This window comes from Xyrauchen texanus, chromosome 12 (assembly GCF_025860055.1).
Source record: "Xyrauchen texanus isolate HMW12.3.18 chromosome 12, RBS_HiC_50CHRs, whole genome shotgun sequence".
In the NCBI taxonomy this organism is placed as follows: Eukaryota; Metazoa; Chordata; class Actinopteri; order Cypriniformes; family Catostomidae; genus Xyrauchen; species Xyrauchen texanus.
The window spans coordinates 2724707-2744399 of record NC_068287.1 but is presented as its reverse complement, the minus strand read 5'-3'; the positions used below and the strand labels follow the sequence as shown (position 1 = coordinate 2744399).

General features: G+C 43.3%; 1 protein-coding gene across 1 annotated transcript in view; it reads left to right on the top strand.

Moving 5' to 3' along the window:
• Nucleotides 1-19693, top strand: part of LOC127653453 (ethanolamine-phosphate cytidylyltransferase-like) — a 78799-nt gene that overhangs the window by 33189 nt on the left and 25917 nt on the right. The window contains exons 3-6 of the mRNA XM_052140151.1: nucleotides 14481-14642; nucleotides 17427-17493; nucleotides 17570-17654; nucleotides 19114-19155. Of these exons, the coding sequence (XP_051996111.1) occupies nucleotides 14481-14642; nucleotides 17427-17493; nucleotides 17570-17654; nucleotides 19114-19155 (356 nt within the window). The remainder of the gene's footprint in view (nucleotides 1-14480; nucleotides 14643-17426; nucleotides 17494-17569; nucleotides 17655-19113; nucleotides 19156-19693) is intronic.

The following is a 19693-nucleotide window of genomic DNA, read 5'->3' as shown; positions in this document are numbered from 1 at the left end:
AGCGCCGCTCTCAAAGGCTGCCACGGAGTGCTACGGACCTCGCCCTCCGCGTTACCAAAGCTGCAGCCCAAGCTATAGGGAAGTGCATGGCCGCGCTGACTGTGACCGAGAGACATCTGTGGCTAACACTAGCCAACATGGGAGAAGCAGAGCGCTCTACGTTCCTCAACGCACCGCTCTCTCCATCCGGTCTCTTCGGCTCCGCGGTGAGTGGTATCATTGACCGGTTTTCAGAGGTCCAAAAAGCCACACAAGCCATGAATCTCTTTCTGCCTCGTCGCGCTAGCTCCTCTGCAGGCCGCCCACGTGAGCCTCCTGCACGAGCCTCTTCACAGCGCCCAGCTCAACAAAGCCAGACTTCTCAGCATCGACAGGGCGGCCGCCCTCGATCGCGCTCAGACAGCCGCCGCAGACCGCCGCCCCCCCGCGGGACTCGGACTAGAATTGCGCTGAAACCTGAACAACCGAAGTCCTCCTAGCTTTGTTGACAAAACGACGGATCAGTCCCGCTGCGGCCGGACCACCGTCAAAGCTTCGCCCCCTGTCAGTCCCCTTCCTTCAGGCTACTACAGTGGTAGATTCAGCAGCCAACAAGCCGGTGTTAACGCCCGCTTGCCTGCGCTCAAACGCCGTTTTCACGGCGACCCAAATAAATCTGGTAAAGAGCAAGCATGCCATATGTGTAGAAAATGTGCCCACAACCCAGTGTTCACCTCTACACACAAGCATTACACATCCCGTGTCCATACCAGAGAGCAAACATGTCTTATGTGTAGAAAATGTGCCCCCAATCCAGTGTTCACCTCTACACACAAGCATTACACGTTCCGTGTCCCCATCAGAGCACACTCAAAAGCGGTTACGAACCACTCGAGTGTTAGAGTCAATAAATGCGCTCACGAATACGTGCGCGAGCCCATTCTCTGCCCGCTCTGTCACACGGCCAGCAAACACTCCTCTGTATGTAAGTCCCGTGCCCGTGACTATGCTTGCGTATCACTTAACAGACGTGACTCTTTCCCCATTCACCTCAATCGGGAAGTCACTCACAGAACAGCCTGTCCATGCTGTCTGCGAGCAGTCCAGCATAATCATAGTAAGCGTGCTCACACATTCTGTTCAGCGCGCTGTGTGCGGCAATCAGAGCGATTTGGCCACTCACCCTCTAACATTACGCTTCAAAGCGTGGGAAGATATTCCAGGGATATCCGAATGGGTAAGCACAATAAAACAGGGCTATTTGCTACAGTTCGATCGCCGTCCTCCTCGCTTCAGAGCGCGGCTCGAAACTACTGTGAACACGGAAGCAGCGTGCATGCTTCGTTCAGAAATAGCAAACCTTCTGTGCAAAAGGGCCATAGAGAGAGTGCCGCCTCCCCTGAGCGAGTTGGGGTTTTACAGCCGTTATTTTCTTGTCCCCAAGAAAGACGGCGGCCTCAGACCAATATTAGATCTCAGGGTTTTGAACAAAGCGCTTGCAAAAAGACCGTTCAAAATGCTTACAACCAGCAAACTCCTCGCGCATGTGCGCCAGGGGGACTGGTTTATTTCTCTCGATCTGAAAGATGCATACTTTCAGATTCAGATAAATCCCGGTCACAGGCCATTCTTGAGATTCGCCTTCGACGGCCAGGTTTATCAATACACCGTCCTTCCGTTCGGCCTGTCCTTAGCACCCCGTACTTTCACGAAGTTTGAAAGGGTTTGCGAATTCTGAACTATTTGGACGATTGGCTGATTTTGGCACAATCACATACGGAGCTTCTGTCTCACAGGACAGTTCTCCTCAGTCATCTGAACAGTTTGGGCCTTGCAGTCAATTGGACCAAGAGCTCACTACAGCCCAGTCAGACAATTTCCTTCCTTGGAATAGAACTAGACTCAGTGGCAATGACGGCTCGCTTATCTACACAGCGCGCGCGCGCCGTGTGCAGCGACTAGCCACGTCATTTCAGATGAACAGCCTCACACCTCTGAAGAAGTTTCAGAGAGTGCTAGGCTACATGGCCTCAGCCGCAGCAGTACTTCAACTGGGTTTACTGCGCATGCGCCCGCTTCAGCATTGGCTAAACACCCGCGCGTCTCGCCGGGCTTGGGCCACAGGCCGCCAGCCAATCAGAGTGACTCAGACCTGTATTTCAGCTCTGTAGCCCTGGACAGTGGCTGAGTGGTATTAGCGGGGAGTGATGATGGGAGCTGTATCTCGCCGAAAAGTCATCTCGACAGACGCGTCCAACACGGGTTGGGGCGCGGTCTGCGAGGGCTCTCCGGTTTTTGGCTTATGGTCAGTTCAGGAAAAGCTCCTTCACATAAATTGTCTGGAAATGATAGCGGGCGTGTACGCGCTTGTGCGCTTCCTCCCGATCATTCAGGGTCACCACGTCCTGGTCCGCTCGGACAACAGGTCTGTGGTATCCTATCTAAACCGTCAGGGCGGTGTCAGATCCAGGAACCTCTTCCATCTGACGAAACGCATACTGAGTTGGTCCCAGCGCCACCTGCGCTCGCTGAGGGCGACGCACGTGCCAGGCCACCTGAACGACGGCCCAGACAGACTGTCCAGAGACAATATTCCCCCAGGGGAATGGTCCCTGCACGCTCAAACAGTCCAGACGTTATGGCGCATATTCGGCAGAGCAGAGATAGACCTCTTTGCGTCAGAAGAGAACTCTCACTGCCCAATATTTTTCTCGAAAAGCGAGGACGCGCTGGCCCAGGACTGGTCCAACCGCCCGCTTTACGCCTTCCCTCCCGTCTCGCTATTGCCACAGGTAATGTAGAGGATCAGGGAAACGCGCCACTCGGTGCTCCTCATAGCCCCAAACATGGTTCCCGGAGCTTAAGCAGCTGTCAATGACAGTGCCGTGGCCCATCCCAGTGAGAGCAGATCTCCTCTCGCAAGCTCGCGGAACGATCTGGCATCCCCACCCAGAGCGCTGGGCGCTACACGCGTGGGTGATCAACGACTACCCGTCGCTTTGCCAGAAGGAGTAATAAACACCATCATACACGCTAGAGCCCCCTCCACGAGAAGACTATGCGTCAAAATGGTCTGTGTTTTCAAAATGGTGCACCGACAGAGACCTGGACCCACGGACATGTGGGGTGTCGCCGCTGCTCGTGTTTTTACAAGAGCTGCTGGATAAGGGCAGATCCCCATCCACGCTCAAAGTGTACGTGGCGGCCGTCGCGGCGTTCGCTGAACCCCTGCACGGCCAGTCACAGGGTAAAAACGAGCTGGTCATCCGCTTCCTCAGGGGAGCTAGAAGGATGAACCCTCCGCGCCCCCCCATCGGTTCCTATCTGGGACCTTTCTATAGTTCTCGAAGCTATGAAAGCCCCCCCTTTCGAACCGCTTCAATCCGTGGATGTGAAACGCCTCTCACTTAAAACCGTTTTTCTAACTGCCCTATCATCAGTTAAACGGGTGGGAGACCTTCACGCGCTATCTGTCAGCTCTGCGTGTCTTGAGTTTGGACCAAGTGACTCCAAGGTCATTTTAAAGCCTAGACACGGCTACGTCCCCGAGGTGGTCGGTACTCCTTTCAGAGCACAGATCATTTCCTTGTCGGTGCTACCAGCATCTGATAGCGAACGCGACGCCAAACTCCTTTGCCCAGTCAGAGCACTGAGATTGTATACTGCGCGCTCCGCATCTTTCAGAAGCTCCGAGCAGCTTTTCGTTTCGTTCGGTCTGCCGCCTCGAAACAGACACTGTCCAGATGGATAGTGGACGCTATTGCTGCCGCGTACGGCGTCAAAAGACCTACCATGCCTGCTAGGCATTAAGGCTCACTCCACTAGAGGCATGGCCTCCTCGTGGGCATGGTCCAGCGGGATTTCCATTCACGACATATGTGTGGCAGCGGGCTGGGCTTCCCTCTCCACCTTTGTCAGATTTTACAATCTGGAAGTACCCGCTCTGCAGGCTAAACTGCTAGCGGTTTAATACGCTACAGCTCCCCTGGTGAGCTGCATTAATGGGACACAGTCCACACAGACCGGCACCGCCGCTCTGTCTATGTGCTTATGTACTACACACACACTGGCCCGCACTCTTGCCGGCCAAATATTAATTCCCCACTCACAAGGGCTCCCCCGGGTCCCCTTTAATTCCCTGGGGCTCATGCAGTGGATGCTTGGCGCGCACGGCGTTGACAAAGGGTTCTCGTAAGCGTAAGCTAGCTTACGCAATACGAGAGAACCTCTCGTAAGAGAACGAACCGGTTACTAACGTAACCTCGGTTCTCTCTAGATGAGGGAACGAGTATTGCGTAACCGGCCGTGCTCGCGCCACAAGCGATTTTTCGCTTCATTCAATGAAAACCAGGGTTCCAGCCTACGAACTACGCTTATATGCACTCTAGTCATGCCCTTTTTGGCGGGCTTTGATGCAGTGAGCGCACGGACGCCTCTCATTGGATGCGAGTTCGCCCAAGCTCGTCTATAGGCTGCAGCAGTTGCCGCAGAGCAACCAATGAGCTCGCTAGCTAGCCCGCTCAAGGTCTGCAGCTGCCGCACTGCGTTGACAATGGATACAAAATTAAGGATAATTTTTTGGCTTCAATATCTCAGAAAAGCTGAATCTTTCCCGTAGCGTAAGCTAGCTTACGCAATACTCGTTCCCTCATCTAGAGAGAACCGAGGTTACGTTAGTAACCGATTCGATAAATTTGATACCCAACTTTCCGAAATGGGAGAGCTCGTACACTTTCAACATGGCAGACCAGGTGGAGGAGAGTAGTGTTAATTTTGTCACCTATTTTTAATTTAGTCTTAGTCTTAGTCTTGTGCCAAATGTCCTTGTTAGTTTTAGTCATATTTAGTCATTCACATATCTTTTTTTGTTAGTCAAGTTTTAGTCGACTAAAAGTCTCGTCATTTTAGTCTAGTTTTAGTCAAAAGAGAATTTAAGGTATCTTAGTCAAGTTTTAGTCGACTAAAAGTCTCGTCATTTTAGTCAAAAGAAAACTCAATATATCTTAGTCAAGTGTAAGTCAAAACATTTGTCTTTTTTAAAATAAATTATTTCTGAGATTAATTCTGAGATAACCATTTCAGTCAAATAATGTTTAACACATCTCAAATATTGGTTAAATGTCATAATTACCTGACAAAATACACTTGTTGAATGATTTTTGTTGAATTCACTTTGTTAAAAGTGTCTGGTTTTCTGATTTAAGAGACACATTCACAAATGATGAACTTGTTCTTTAGATTATTTTATTTTGAACCAACACAATTCAAAAGCTGGGGCCCAACAGACTCAGACTGACAAATTACAAAGGTTTTTAAAGCTGTTTTTGGTTGCCTTTTGTCTCATTTTTCTATTCAGAGTGTACCCAGAAAAACTGAAAAGAATTGGCCTACTGTACTGTAGGACTAAAATACAACCTATTTAAATTGTAGATTGGTCTTGAGAAATAACAGACAAATGAGATTTAACAAGGCTAACAATAATTATTTCTGTTACGTGTTATTACAGCTTTAGGTTAAACACTGACTCAATTAAACAATCAAGTTCAAAGGCAAGATTTGCAACAGTAAGCAAAATCCATTACAAGGTAGAGTGTTAGAAAAAATGTGTGTGTCTTTAAATTGAAGGTTATTTAAAGTGAAAACAGAACAAATAACCAAAACAGTATGAAGTTATCACTCGTCTAGACTTTGTTAAAGGTGGGGTATGTGATTTGCAAAACGGCCGGCAGATTTTGAAAATACACAACTTTAAGGTCCTACCTTCTCTCCTCCAACGCTGGCCCTGACTCCACCCATTCGAAAAACATGGACGCGCAATCATGCATGAGCGAAAACTCAGATGCGCAGTGTTCTAGCAGTGTTCTAGACTCACTAGTCAAACAGTGCATTCACCTGTCAGACAATTTTTCAGAGCAAATTGTTGACACAGCAGGAGGAGGGGTCGCATACCACTCTTGAAAGGTGTAGAGCTGATTTTCTCATAACTGTAAAAAAAAAAAGAACATCGCCAGCCCTGGCGTCTGTACAGCGGTCTTCTATTCAAAACAGGATTCATAGAAATGTGGAACAACCCCACTAGCACTATAAAAGCTCTATTCTCCATACATAAATACAATCGCTTCCTGTTACTGGGTCACGAGCTTTGAGTATGCCCACGAACGGGACACGCGGCCAGGGTGGTGGGGGAGGGGGGCATGGTACGACCGTTTGATTGACACATTTTCTGTCCAATGATTCTAGATGGTCTTGAAAATGATTGGCTGGAGTTTTTCGAGTCCTGCCCGTTCCACAGATGATTAAATTGCTTAATTTTCATTTCAGTGCTTCTAATTTACAGCCAGTAAGTGGGTTAGGAATAGGATTTCAAGTTATTTTGAAAAAATGGTCAAAAAAGAAAATCACATACCCCACCTTTAAGCTTTAGAAAAGCACTTCTTTCTAATGTAACTCTCGCTGTGTTGCGGCGGCCACTTGAAAGGTCTCCAGTTAAACTAAAGACCCGCTCTGCAAAGGCTTCGGAAGCTGGCATTGCCAGAAGGTCTAATGCCAGAGGTTTCAGCAGTGGAAACATGGTGGAGCTTTGAGAGGACCAGAAAATCATGCCCGATTCTTCTGGGTTTGCATGGGACAGGGCTTCTTTGAATTTTTGGACCTCTTGTCTGATGGAGGTCTTGGAGGTCTTTGGCCTTGATGATTGCCGATGGGCACTAAAAAACCTGAATCTAGGCCGCTTTTGCTGAGGCGCCTCTGAGACCTCTGCATTTCCAATGTCCTCATCATCTACCACATCTTCCTGGTATGGTACACTGCGAGTGATGTACTCTTCAGCTTTACTTAGGAGATTCTGTATGTCGTCATTATCATTGTCAATCAGGGTCCCTGCTGACACACTAGCGTCAACAAAACAAGCAGCTACAGCAAGAGGAGAAAACTTGCGTGCCGACACATCCAGAAAACAGCTGAAGCGTAAATCCATGTTTGCAGACATCTTCTGTGCCAGTGTAGCTACATCCCTGTAGCTCCTGGCATGAGCAAGGGAGAAGTCTGAAAGGTGGCTCTTCAAGTCCAGTAGTGCAGGCACAACCAGGGAGAAACAACTCGTGTCACTTTCAAGCACCTTTGTGTGTTCTGCAAACGGAAGGAGCAAATCATTGAGGATGGCCACCTTCTGCCATTCACTGGGCAGTAGGCAGTCCCAGCCCATGGTGTCAGCCACCGATGTCACGTGGTCCTTTACTTGGACTAAGCGAGACAACATCAAAAAAGAACTGGACCATCTGGTTTGACAGTCTTTGATGAGAATGAGTCCACATTGTTCCAGCAACCGTTCTGTGGCAACAGATGATTTGCGAAACTGACTCACCAGATGCCGGACCTTGTCCAGTAGACGTTTGATTGATTGTTCCTTCTTGATCATGTTGACGACAAGCTGAAGGGTATGGACCACACATGGGGTCCTCTCCAAGGTTTCATATCTGATAGAAAGTTTAACACAAAACAACAATTATTTTTATTAATCCTACAAAACTATTAATCTATACAATAGCACATTATCACTACATGAAATTAATTAATTAATTAAACATATTATTTCAGATTATTTTTAGATTTAATATCAAATATCTATTACAGTGAATAAGTTCTCTATAATAACAAACACCATTCACAGACTGACCTTTCGTCTGCCTCTTCCTCTTCATCACTATCCTGGGAATTGTTCTCATCAGAACTGGTGTCCTCTTCTTCGTGGCGAAATGCAGAAACCATGTTGCTTCCATTATCTGTTATAATCATGAGAATTTTTTCCTTTGGGATCCCCCATTCTTCTGTGCACTCTTCCACAAGAGTAACAATAGAATGAGCAGTGTGTGGGTGAACCATTTGCTTTAAGTTTAGGAGTATGTGTTCAGCTTTACTGTCCTGAACATTGAAATAACAAGCACTGACAGCAAGGAAGGAGGCTGAGAGCCCCTTTTTAGTCCATATGTCTATGCCAATGGTTACTTTGCGGGCCATAGCCAGTCTGTTTTTGAATTTTACCTTTTCAGCTAGGTACATTTGGTCCACTAGATTTGCAATTTTGGTCTTTTTTGGCACAGTCAGTCTTTTATCAATTTTTTCCATCATGTTGATGAATTCCTCATCTTCTACTGTTCGTGGAGGGTGTGCTGTCCGGGCTATCCATTTAGCTATAGCCTCCTCTTTGATGCGTTGTTCCTGGGAGTCTGGCTTGTACTTGATGTGAGAAAAGAGTGCACCTGACATAGATGGCCTCTCCTCTTTCCTGGCAGTTTGCTTGACCACATCTGGAAGCTATGGTAAGAATAAATACAATGAGGCCTCATTAAATTCAATAATACCAGGAACACAAGTGTTATAGTGGAAATAAATAACTTAATGACAAGCCTAAGATCAAAACTGTAGGTGGATGGATATATTTTATATGTAAGCAATAAGGTACGAGAGGCTGTGAATAAGTCACGGCTGAAGGGCGTTGTTAGGCACGACGCGAAGCGGAGTAACACCTTCAGCCGTGACTTATTCAGGATATAGCACTAGTCTCGAGTACCTTATTGCTTTTATAAAACGGTTACCACACAATGCAAATATTAAAGCCGAAAAATATTTATCTATGCAACTTTCATGAAGTAAAATCACTAAAAGCCTTCCTTCTGCTGGAAAAAATAGTCCCGGACCGTAAAAAGCAACAGAAGTTACATTACATTATTTTGCCAATAGATGGCGGCAAAGACTGTCTTTATGAGTGAGTCAGTCAGTACGTTAGAGAAGACTCTTACTTTACATTGAAAGGACTCAAACTTGTGATAACGGAGAAGAAAGACACAACTGACAGATGACTACAGGCACGGGAAAACCTCTTTTAAAAAGACAAGATGTCACATAAGTTACATTTAAACAGATTTTTTAAATTATGAATATAGGACTGACCTGACGGAAAATGCTATGTCTACTGTAAATGCAGGTACACTCACTTACTCTCTCACAATACTCTACAATAGCTTCAATTAATGTGTTTAAGTTGCTAAGAGCGGTTGCTAGGGGTGTTGTGATACATAGAACCGTTGGGTGAAGCGGTCATAGCCGTGTTTTATCGTGAATAAAACACAGCTATTGACCAATCAGAATCAAGGATTGGAACTAACCGTTCTATAAGACAATGTAAATTACCAACTTAATGCAAGTTATACATGGTATTGCACACACCATTATTGATGATATTTGGAGAAATATTACATGTAATTGTTAAACTTGATTTCCTTACATAAATTAGCTTTTATGCCTAACGTTAATTACATTCATTTTGATTATGATGTGAAGGCCCACACGCATGTGGCAAAATAAGTTATATAAAATATATATAACCTGCATAATGTATGTGCCACAACACCATAACTAACTGGTTAATTTACAGCGTAGATGCCTAAAATCAGCATTAGCTTATGAGATGTTCATTTAAGTTAACTTACCTGAATGTGTGGGTGGTTAGCCTTTAGATGTCGCTTAAGGTTGGTGGTGTTTTTCCCCAATATTTTTTGTCCGCAGTGCTTCCCGTCAGTTATAATGACACACTCGGACTTTTTGTCAATGTCATTGTAAGTAAAATGCGACCAAATATCGAGCCTCTTCCTTCTACCTAGCATGTCGTCGGCGCTCGTCGCGTGTTCGCCACTGGTTGTTGTGTTCTTGCTCCATGTAGTTTTGTGTTGCATCCACAGGCTGGCAGCAACAGGAGTATGAGACCTGTAACCGTCACTTGAGCAACAGCGCGAACTCATTCGGAATATTTTGAAGGCTCGTAACAGCTGAATATTCTATCTCATGATGAAAAAGCTCTCTTATCTCTTATCTCTCTCGTCTCTTCAATCTCTTATGCTCCTCTTGCTTCCTGCCTCTCTTGCCCTCTGAGCCTTGTGCTCTCTCACTCTCTCACTGAATGATGCCAAACTAGCAGGCCCCAAGGACTCCCAAGCGTGCGCCAGGCTACGGCCTTGTCTCTGACTCCCACTGGTTCTCTCTCTCATCAAGACAACATCATCAAAGATCAACTCAAGCCATCAACAAATTGCATCAGGACAGTTTAATTCAAATGGGACATGCAAGTATCAAACTTAGTCTCATTATTTGATACATTAAGTATCCTTAACCCCTTTCTAAAAAGGGCGTGTCAGAACTAATATGATGGTTTGCTCAAGCTGTTGATCTGCTGAACTTCAAACAATGCTATAACTTCTTGCCTTCCTGTATTCTGCTTCAGCCCTCTTTCCCTTGGTAAACTGTATGAATGTATGTATATGTATGTTAGAGTAGTTTAAATGTTTAGTCTAGTTAATAAAGTCTTGTTCATGTCACATGTAAAGTTGTCTGTGTCTCAAGCTCATATCTAAAGTCACTAATCATAGATTTTGACTACTTGCTCTTAATACGTAGTAAGAAAGACATTTCCCATGCCCCGGAAATGTACCTTTCTATTAATTAATTAATTAATAACCAATATTGAGTGTTCACGGGATGAACCGAGCATTTGGTTGTAATGTTAATGTAGCTACATCAAGTTAACCCGATTAACTGATCCAAATATTCATGATCGATTATAACAAGTTATGATTGATTATTAATATTTCATAGAGCTGATTCGCTACACTTCTTAACTTCAGATGAACCTCTCTCCTTGAAGTTCTTGAAAGTTCTGTAGTCCGGTAAATAGTTCTTTCATGTGCAATATTCTTTTCAGCAATTTATTTGCATGTGAGGCCATTTTGATGCAAATCGATGATGGCTGCACATCTTTCTTTAGAGGTAACCATTGCTAACAAGAACACAATGATTGGAAGCACTTCTTCCCTCCTTTTATAGCAATCAGTCTGCTCTTATTATCCAATCAGAATGATTTACATTTACATTTACATTTATTCATTTGACAGAAGCTTTTATCCAAAGCGACTTACAAAAGAGGAAAATATAAGCGAATCATCTTAAGGAGACAGTGGTACAAAAAGTGCCATACTACAAAGTTTCACTATCATCAGAATAGTATACAAAACAGATTTAAGTGCAACAAGAATTGTAAATATTTGTTTTTTAAAAATGTTTTTAACCAGTTAAGTGCTTTTGGAAAAGATGTGTTTTTAGCCGTTTTTTGAAGATAGAGAGTGAGTAAGCTTCCCGGATTGAGTTGGGAAGGTCAATCCACCACCGTGGTATGATGAAACTGAAAGTCCGGGAATGTGTTTTGGTGCCTCTTTGTTTTGGTACGACAAGGCGACGTTCCTTATCCGACCGCAGGCTTCTGGTGGGAACGTAGCTCTGCATAAATGTTTTTAGGTATGCTGGAGCAGACCCAGTGACTGTTTTGTATGCCAGCATCAGGGCCTTGAATTTAGTACGTGCATGAACCGGCAGCCAGTGGAGAGATACAAAGAGTGATGTAACATGTGCTCTCTTTGGTTCATTAAAGACCAGACGTGCTGCTGCATTCTGGATCATTTGGAGAGGTCTAATAGCACATGCAGTAAGGCCTGCAATGAGAGCGTTACAGTAGTCCAGTCTAGTTATGACAAGTGACTGAACGAGCAGTTGTGTGGCATGTACAGAGAGGAAGGGTCTTATCTTCCTGATATTGTAGAGTGTAAATCTACATGAACTTGCAGTCTTTGAGATGTGGTCTGTGAAATTTAGCTCATCATCAATGGTTACCCCTAGATTTCTGACCATTTTGGAAGGCGAAACTGTAGTTGGACCCAGCTGCACGGTGATGTTGTGTTCAACAGTAGGGTTGGCTGGAAAGACAAGGAGTTCGTTCTTGGCTGGGTTGAGTTGAAGGTGGTGTTCCTTCATCCAGGCTGAGATGTCTGTCAGACAGGCAGTGATTCGAGCGGTCACTGTGGTGTCGTTGGGCTGGAAAGACAAGTAGAGTTGCGTGTCATCAGCGTAGCAGTGGTAAGAGAAACCATGTGACCGGATGATGGGTCCCAGTGATGTTGTGTATATGGAAAAGAGAAGTGGCCCTGAGGTACCCCAGTAAGTAACTGATGTGGCTTGGATACCTCCCCTCTCCAGGCTACCTCAAAGAACCTTTCTGAGAGATAGGAGTTGAACTAGCGAAGCACAGTTCCAGTGATGCCCAGTTTAGAGAGGGTGGAGAGTAGGATCTGATGGTTGACTGTCAAAGGCAGCAGAAAGGTCCAGCAGAATCAGAACAAATTATCTGGATTCAGCTTTTGCCTGTCTCAGCGACTCAGTGACAGACAGAAGGGCAGTCTCAGTGGAGTGTCCACTTTTGAAGCCTGACTGATTGTCATCCAGCAGCTTGTTCTGTGAGAGATAGGCAGAAATCTGATTGAAAACTGCCCTTTCAAGTGTTTTTGCCATGAATCGGATGAGAGACACTGGTCTGCAGTGTTCTATCTGTGTGGGGTTAAGTGCAGATTTTTTCAGCAGTGGGGTTACTCGAGCCTGCTTAAATGTAGTGGGAAAAGTGCCTGCAAGAAGGGATGTGTTAATTATGTGTGTAAGTGCCGGTAGGATGGACGGAGAGATGGCCTGGAGAAGGTGCGATGTAATGGGGTCAAGGGAATAGGTTGTGGGGTGGTTGGAGAGGAGGAGTTTAGAGACCTCAGTGTCAGTTAAAGGAGAGAACATAGAGAAATAAGAGTTGCATACAGGAGCCAGGTGTTTGACAGGGTGTGGTGGAGTGAATATATTGCTGATGGCTGTAACCTTATTAGTAAAAAATGTGGCGAAGATATCTGCTGTCAGTGATGTGTCAGGTGGTGGAGGGGGAAGGCAGAGAAGTGTGTTGAATGTGCTAAACAAGCTATGAGTGTCTGTGGTGCTGTTGATCTTGGTCTGGTAATATGAAGTTTTTGCAGCTTTAACGTTATCAGAAAAAGTTGCAAGCAGAAGCTGATATTTACCTAGATCAGAGGGTGAGAGGGAACGGAGGTTACGGCGAAAGGAAACCAAAGGAGGAGTCGGTTTTACAATGGATGAGAGAATCATGTTGAATTGAACAAAGTAGTGATCAGAGACATGTAAAGGTGTAACAAGAACATTTGAGGTGGTACAGTTGTGTGTAAAAATGAGGTCCAGCTGGTTGCCCGACCTGTGAGTTGCTGTGGTGTGTAGTCTTGAGGCCAGAAGAGTATTCAGTTCAATGGCCTGGGGCTTGTCTTGGTGTATGTTGAAATCGCCAAGAACCACAAGTGGCCTGCCATCCTCTGGCAAGGAGGACAGCAGGACATCCAACTCCTCAAGAAAGCTTGTCAGCTGACCTGGGGGGCGATAGATGACAACAACATGTAATTTTGTGGGATGCATTGTACTAATGGCATGGAATTCAAAAGATGTATTGTTACATAGTGAAGCCTGTGGTGAAAAAGTCCAGTTATTATGAATGAGCAAACCTGTTCCCCCACCCCTACCAGTATGTCGCGGGGTGTGGGAGAAGGAGAAGTTGTTGGAGAGAGCAGCAGGTGTTGCTGTATCCTCAGGACGTATCCATGTCTCTGTCAGTGCCAGGATGCTGAGGGTGGACTGTGTGGCGAAAGCTGGAATGAAGGCAGATTTGTTCACAGCAGACTGGCAGTTCCAGAGTCCAACTGAGAACGAGAGTGGAGCAGGTTTTGAAGTGCAAAGCGGCCGTAGGTTGTGTGGGTTGCATTTTGTCTTGCATCTGTATCTTGTGAACAGTCTACAACAGATAACAGGGATGTGCTTGAAGGCATGTGTTATTAGTTAACTAGACATGTTAGTATGTATGTATAAGTAAAAGAATGATAGAGTGATTTCACCTGACTAGTACTCGTTCACACTTTCCCAGGTGCTGCTGATATGATTAGTGAAATTATGTTATCTGGCCATTTTGTGTCAGGGCCTAAAACAGTAAAATTTGTGTTTTTGTGATTTTGTGATAAAGGTAATTTGGCCAATGAAGCTTTTTGCAATTATTTAAAATGCATCTGATCACTCTAAAATGCATCTGATCTAGAAACAATGTGAATCAACACAGCAACAACTGAAGCAGAAAACTTTGCATAACACAAAATTGATGTCACTGCCAAAACTTTTGGCCACGTCTGTACTTTTTTATATTGTTAAATAAAAGTTCCTCGAGAAATATGTACAGTATGACTGAACCTGGCGTAGTCCATGTTTCCTGTTCTTTCCGACAACAAAGCACTTGAACACAACATACTCGTAATTTCCACTTCAGAAGTGGAAAGTAGGATAATTCCAAAAGCACATGAAGGTAGCACAAGACCTGCATTTTTATTGGATTATAGGGTAGAATAAATATCTCTTAAATACTGAGGGCCTAGAACATTTAGAGCTTTTTATGTCAGTAATTGTATCACGTAGTTTCCTTTCCTACAATTTGACTAAATGTATGAATGGATGAACATTAGTTTAATAATCTAACAAATAATAGAAACTGTAAATGAAATGTTCTTGATGCTAATGTGGTCTCTCTCCTCCTGCAGATGAGATCTCTAAACACAAAGGTCCTCCAGTGTTCACTCAAGCAGAGAGATATAAGATGGTGCGAGCCATCAAATGGGTGGATGAGATTGTAGAAGGGGCTCCATACGTAACCACGCTTGAGACTCTGGACAAATACTGCTGTGATTTCTGTGTTCATGGAGGTCAGAGCTTAATCATGATAACCAGTGCAAAACAATCATACTGAGCCAACAATTCACCCTGTGCTTGATGACTTTTAAAGGGAGAATTATAGGTATGAATCAATATGTGAAATAGCAATTAAGTACTTGTGTAGTTACAGCAGCATGCTAGTTCCCTGTCTAAATATGCCTATTCCCTACTACATAGTATGCCTAAAGCAGTATGTCACAGATTCTAAAGTGTGCAACTAGTTGATACTTTACTATCCCTCAAGACCACGTTAGCTAATTAGCCAACAGATTTAAAATGCAGAATTTAATAAAATGATGGAAAATCACGAGTCAGACAGGACCTTTAACCTCCTGAGACCAGAGCGTCACTGCTGTGTGCATTTTCCATTTTCATTTTTGATTTTTAACTAGTAGCACCTGTATAGCACAGGCTATACAAATTATGTCCACATACTCTATGTTGACTGTGAGACTAAGTTGTGAAATACCAAGCCCTAATTCTGATTCAATGTTACAGCCTCATACAATCACTGCCAACCATGTTAAAATAAAATGATACATTATAAATTCTGAATCTATGTACTGATTATCATATCTGCCAAACATATTGAGTGGTCCAAACATCATCTGCAGCCTGAAACTGAACTTTTGGTCGGATCTTAGGAGTGAATGCATTTAGCTGCAAGAAAGCTATAGGATGTCCCCTTGCTCCCTATTTAGTGAATAACTTAACCTCTAGTGTCCTGTCTGTTTGCACTGGTCTCAGAACAGTTTGAAATACACCTTATTTTTATCCTAACTCCATATAAAGCATCTGAAAGCATTTCTCAGCTTTTGGATGAACCCGTTTATTCTCACTGTGAAAATTGGAATGCATTTACTAACATTAATGAATAGAACCATATTGTACAGTGATAAATTAAACTATAACAAAATATATATTAAAATGAAGCAAATTAACCCACAGATTTGTTAATGTTGAAAGTTATTCAAAATAACTAACATATGTTTTCAACTTTTGTGGGAAAAATGTCCCACAATACACGTATATGTACATCATGTTTATCATCAATAATATTTTTTTTAAAAGCGCCATATCAAATGAAACTAGCGATTCTACTCTTTACACCCAAAAAGGTTTCAGTGAAAAAACTGAAGGTTTCTTACTAGAAGCACTTTTGTTAGCTCTGTGCCTGTAGAAGCACTTCACGGAAATTGACGCCATCCTGTTGTGTCATGTGACTCGTGTGTCAAGTTTAACCCATAAATAACAGTCTAAAGTGTTGAAGTGTTGTGAACAGTATTCAGTTGTTTTAAATGATTTGAAATTATTTATTGCGTATAGCAAAGAAAATATAAAACGTACATGCATGTGTTCGTGGGGTCACACAAGGTTAAACTGTAAGTGCTACAGCATGTATTCCAAGAAAGTAGTTAACAAAACCGGAGTAGATTATTTTCATGGTTCATATAATCAGCTCACATGGCAATGCCCATATTCCTGGATGAAGAATGTCTGGGTATGTATTTATACTGCTTACCTGCATACCTAAAGAAAATGCTTTAGGTAACAGCCAAGAAATAAGTTCTTAAAATGCAGTACAAACTATCAATTTGGATACATTTTAAGATTAATCTACTATTATTATTTTAGGAGGTAGGAGCCTCTTCTTGGTCACTAAGGTTTAGCTATGCAAGTGTTGTTTAAGCCCAAAGTATACTTCATTTTGAATTGCCACACACACACTTTTGACGTGCTCATCCACTGTTGTTGTTTCTACATTCGTCTCCTGATGTTTAGCAGTGAAAACATCTTCTGCTACCGCTTCTTTGTGACAGCAACGGCTCAACGGTGAGTGTTGCCAACATGTGGACGCACTAATTACTGCAAATAATTCCAGGCACATACTGCATGTTCAGAGTATGTACGTATACAGTACATGCTGTTAGAAAAATCAGGCTGCATGCATTTAGTGCTCGAGGACTCTGCTGATTACGACATTTGCGTCACACATCCTGTACGCAGGCGCCTCACGTTCATATCTGACCAAAGTGGATTTTGGGCTTTATTCTCAGCTAGCTGTCCTAGTACAGTAAGTTAGGGAATTCCGATTAGCTCTGGGGTTAGTAGTGAGAAGGGATAAGCTGATTCTAGAGTGATTCAAATTCAGTGGCTGTTGACAAATTTATCACTTGAGTGGCTGCGGCCCATTGCTGTGTCCATGTGCAAGGAGAATTTTCAAAGTTAAACCTATGGTGTGCATAAAAATGAGAAATATTAATAACATAACATCTGCTAACTGGTTACATTTCACTGCTATCCCCCACACTAAGCTGCAACGCCATTGAACAGAGACATCAGTAGATATTTAGCTGTTTAAACAATGATGAACATTTGATTGCTAAGACGGGGGTGTGCATTTGGTCTTTTGCGAGGCCACAAAGGGATGCACCATACCCAAGGAGGGGCCCAACACTGAAAAAGTTAAAGAACCACTGGCTTAGTGGTTGCTCTTTCATAGCTCTGGAACTAAATGGAGTTTTTGGTTATGTGCCATTTTAGTATCAACTTTGCCTCACATACTGTACAAATTAGACAATTTGTGTGATACAGAGGATTATAAAGCAGATCTATCAAATGAATGTGGCTAGCATAGTTTAGGACCTTCAGTTTGGGAAGAATTTGATGCTATATGCTTCATATTATATTAAAATAGCTGACTTTAGATTGAAGATTTTGGTAAATGTACTTCACAGTTGACATCTTCATAACCTTTGAACTTATCTCCTCAGATGACATCACACTCACTGTGGATGGAAAAGACACGTATGAAGAAGTGAAAAAGTCGGGTAGGTACAGGTAAGCCTGCCTTTCATGATGCTAATATTGTTCGTATGTTTAGTTTGGTTCTCATTCTGAGTGGATATGTTTACAGAGAGTGTAAAAGGACGCAGGGTGTGTCCACTACAGACCTGGTCGGCCGCATGCTGCTCATGACTAAAGCTCATCACAGCAACATGGTGAGACACTGCCGCCTGAGGCCTTAAACATACTCTCCTCAACAGTGACATGCACAGACCTAAGCAGGGACAGGGGCGGAAGGATACAAAAGGGCACTTTTTTTATTAACCTATAACATGCGAGTAAGGGCAGCTGATTGAGTTTATGGTGCCCTCCTTGTCTATAATGGTGCCCCCCCTAGGGAGTTGGTGCCCTACGCAGTCTGCGTAATATGCACATAGGAAGCGGCGGTACTGTGGTAGCCTAATGGTATTTTTCTGAATGTGATTACTCTAATAGCTTATTAGTTTCAACAAAACCAATCTGGCTTTGGCTGAACCTGACAGCTCCTTCAGTTTATGTCAGTATTCTATAAAAGACTAATTGAAATTATATCACTGAAAGTGTCATGACCACTCCCATTATAATTAATCAATCTGTCTACACTACTGGTACGTAATGTCGGAAATGCGGTAGCTATTGAGTATTATTCTTTTGATGAACATGCAGCACAATAAATGGAGTGGACTTTTTATCTGACCCGTTACTCATCTGAGGTAACAGCACTTCGATGCTCCAGGGTGAATTTAAAACTGCATTTTTTGCTCTCTTGAAGGGCACTGCTGCAGGAGGGGATGCCATTCGAAAAAAGTGAGAAATTAATATTTTCTCAGAGGGCCCTTCCACAAGGCTGTTAGCGAAGGGTACATTCATACAGTAATGCCATGTTTCCATAAGAGTACCCCCTTCAAGTTTTCTGCAGTTCGGAGTGAGTATAGGGCATAGGGAGGATCACTTGCAATTGGTATACACCCCTGATCTGCTGTAGCGGGTCCTCTTAAAGGTACTTCCGCTTTATTTTCTTTAAAACGCTCACGCTTTACAAAGAAATCCCATAACACATTATTACTGTTATTGTGAGATTATGATGAGATTTTAATTTAGTTTTATTTAACTATTTTAATTTAATTATTCCCCCCATTTTCTGGATGACCAAAAGGGCACCTTTAGATTTGTGAATGAAAGGGGTAGGGGCTTGCACCCCTGTTGCCCCCATTCTGCTCACATCAGTGCTCCTCAACACAAATGCTTCTAGCTAATCAAGCTCCATTTTTGCATTCTGAAATGTGTCAGACTGTAATTCATAATGCACCGCAAGTACACATTGCATTCTCAGTTATGCCGTAAGGGGCACCATGGTGGCATGTACTGTCTTCTTTTATGGTCAGTTTTCTGTTCAGGCCAACTGTCATGGCAGAGCAACAGTTTGAAGATCTTGCTGAGCGAGTTAAAGTTAGTTAAACGGTCATGTTTACATGTTTATAGCTACCTGAATAATAACACATCTGCTTTAATGGCACAGACGTTCATGTCTGAGTGTGCTTACTTGTGTTGAGTATGTTTCTGACCTAATGCTCATGATATGCTGTATTTACTCAGTGTCAAATTGGACATTGATTTCTTATCTTCCTTCTTCAGGGCAGTTCAGACTATCAGCAACACACAGACAACTTTGGAAGAGTGAGTATTATTTTCTCTCAGCTGCTCTTATCTGTAGCAGGGCAGTTTACATGACAAGTCATTTTATTCCTTTAAGAAAAAGGTAAATCTTTTTCTATCTCATATTTTTCTCATTTGGGTGGACAGCAAAAGAGCATACGTTTATCTAATCAAATTGTGTTTGAATTTTGAGGCTATTTCAAGAAAGATGTGTTGTTGTGCAGTGTGACCAACAATACAAAACAATACAAAACAATATCAAAAAGAACAATGTTGATAAAATATACTGTTTAAATATATTAACAATATCTAATTAGGGTCTATTTTCAAAAATGACTGGTCATACATTTTAATATTGCCTTAAAAATGTAAAAAAAAGTCTCTACTATTTAGAAAATACATAATATGGAGTTTTATAAACTAAGTTCGGGATGATCAGGGTAATTTAATCCAACCAATCACATCGCCATAGTAAGTGTATATAAATACAGCCTCTTACCTCTACATGGCATTGAGTCTTCCGGCATTAAGCCCCACCCATACTTGAAGATGTCTTAAG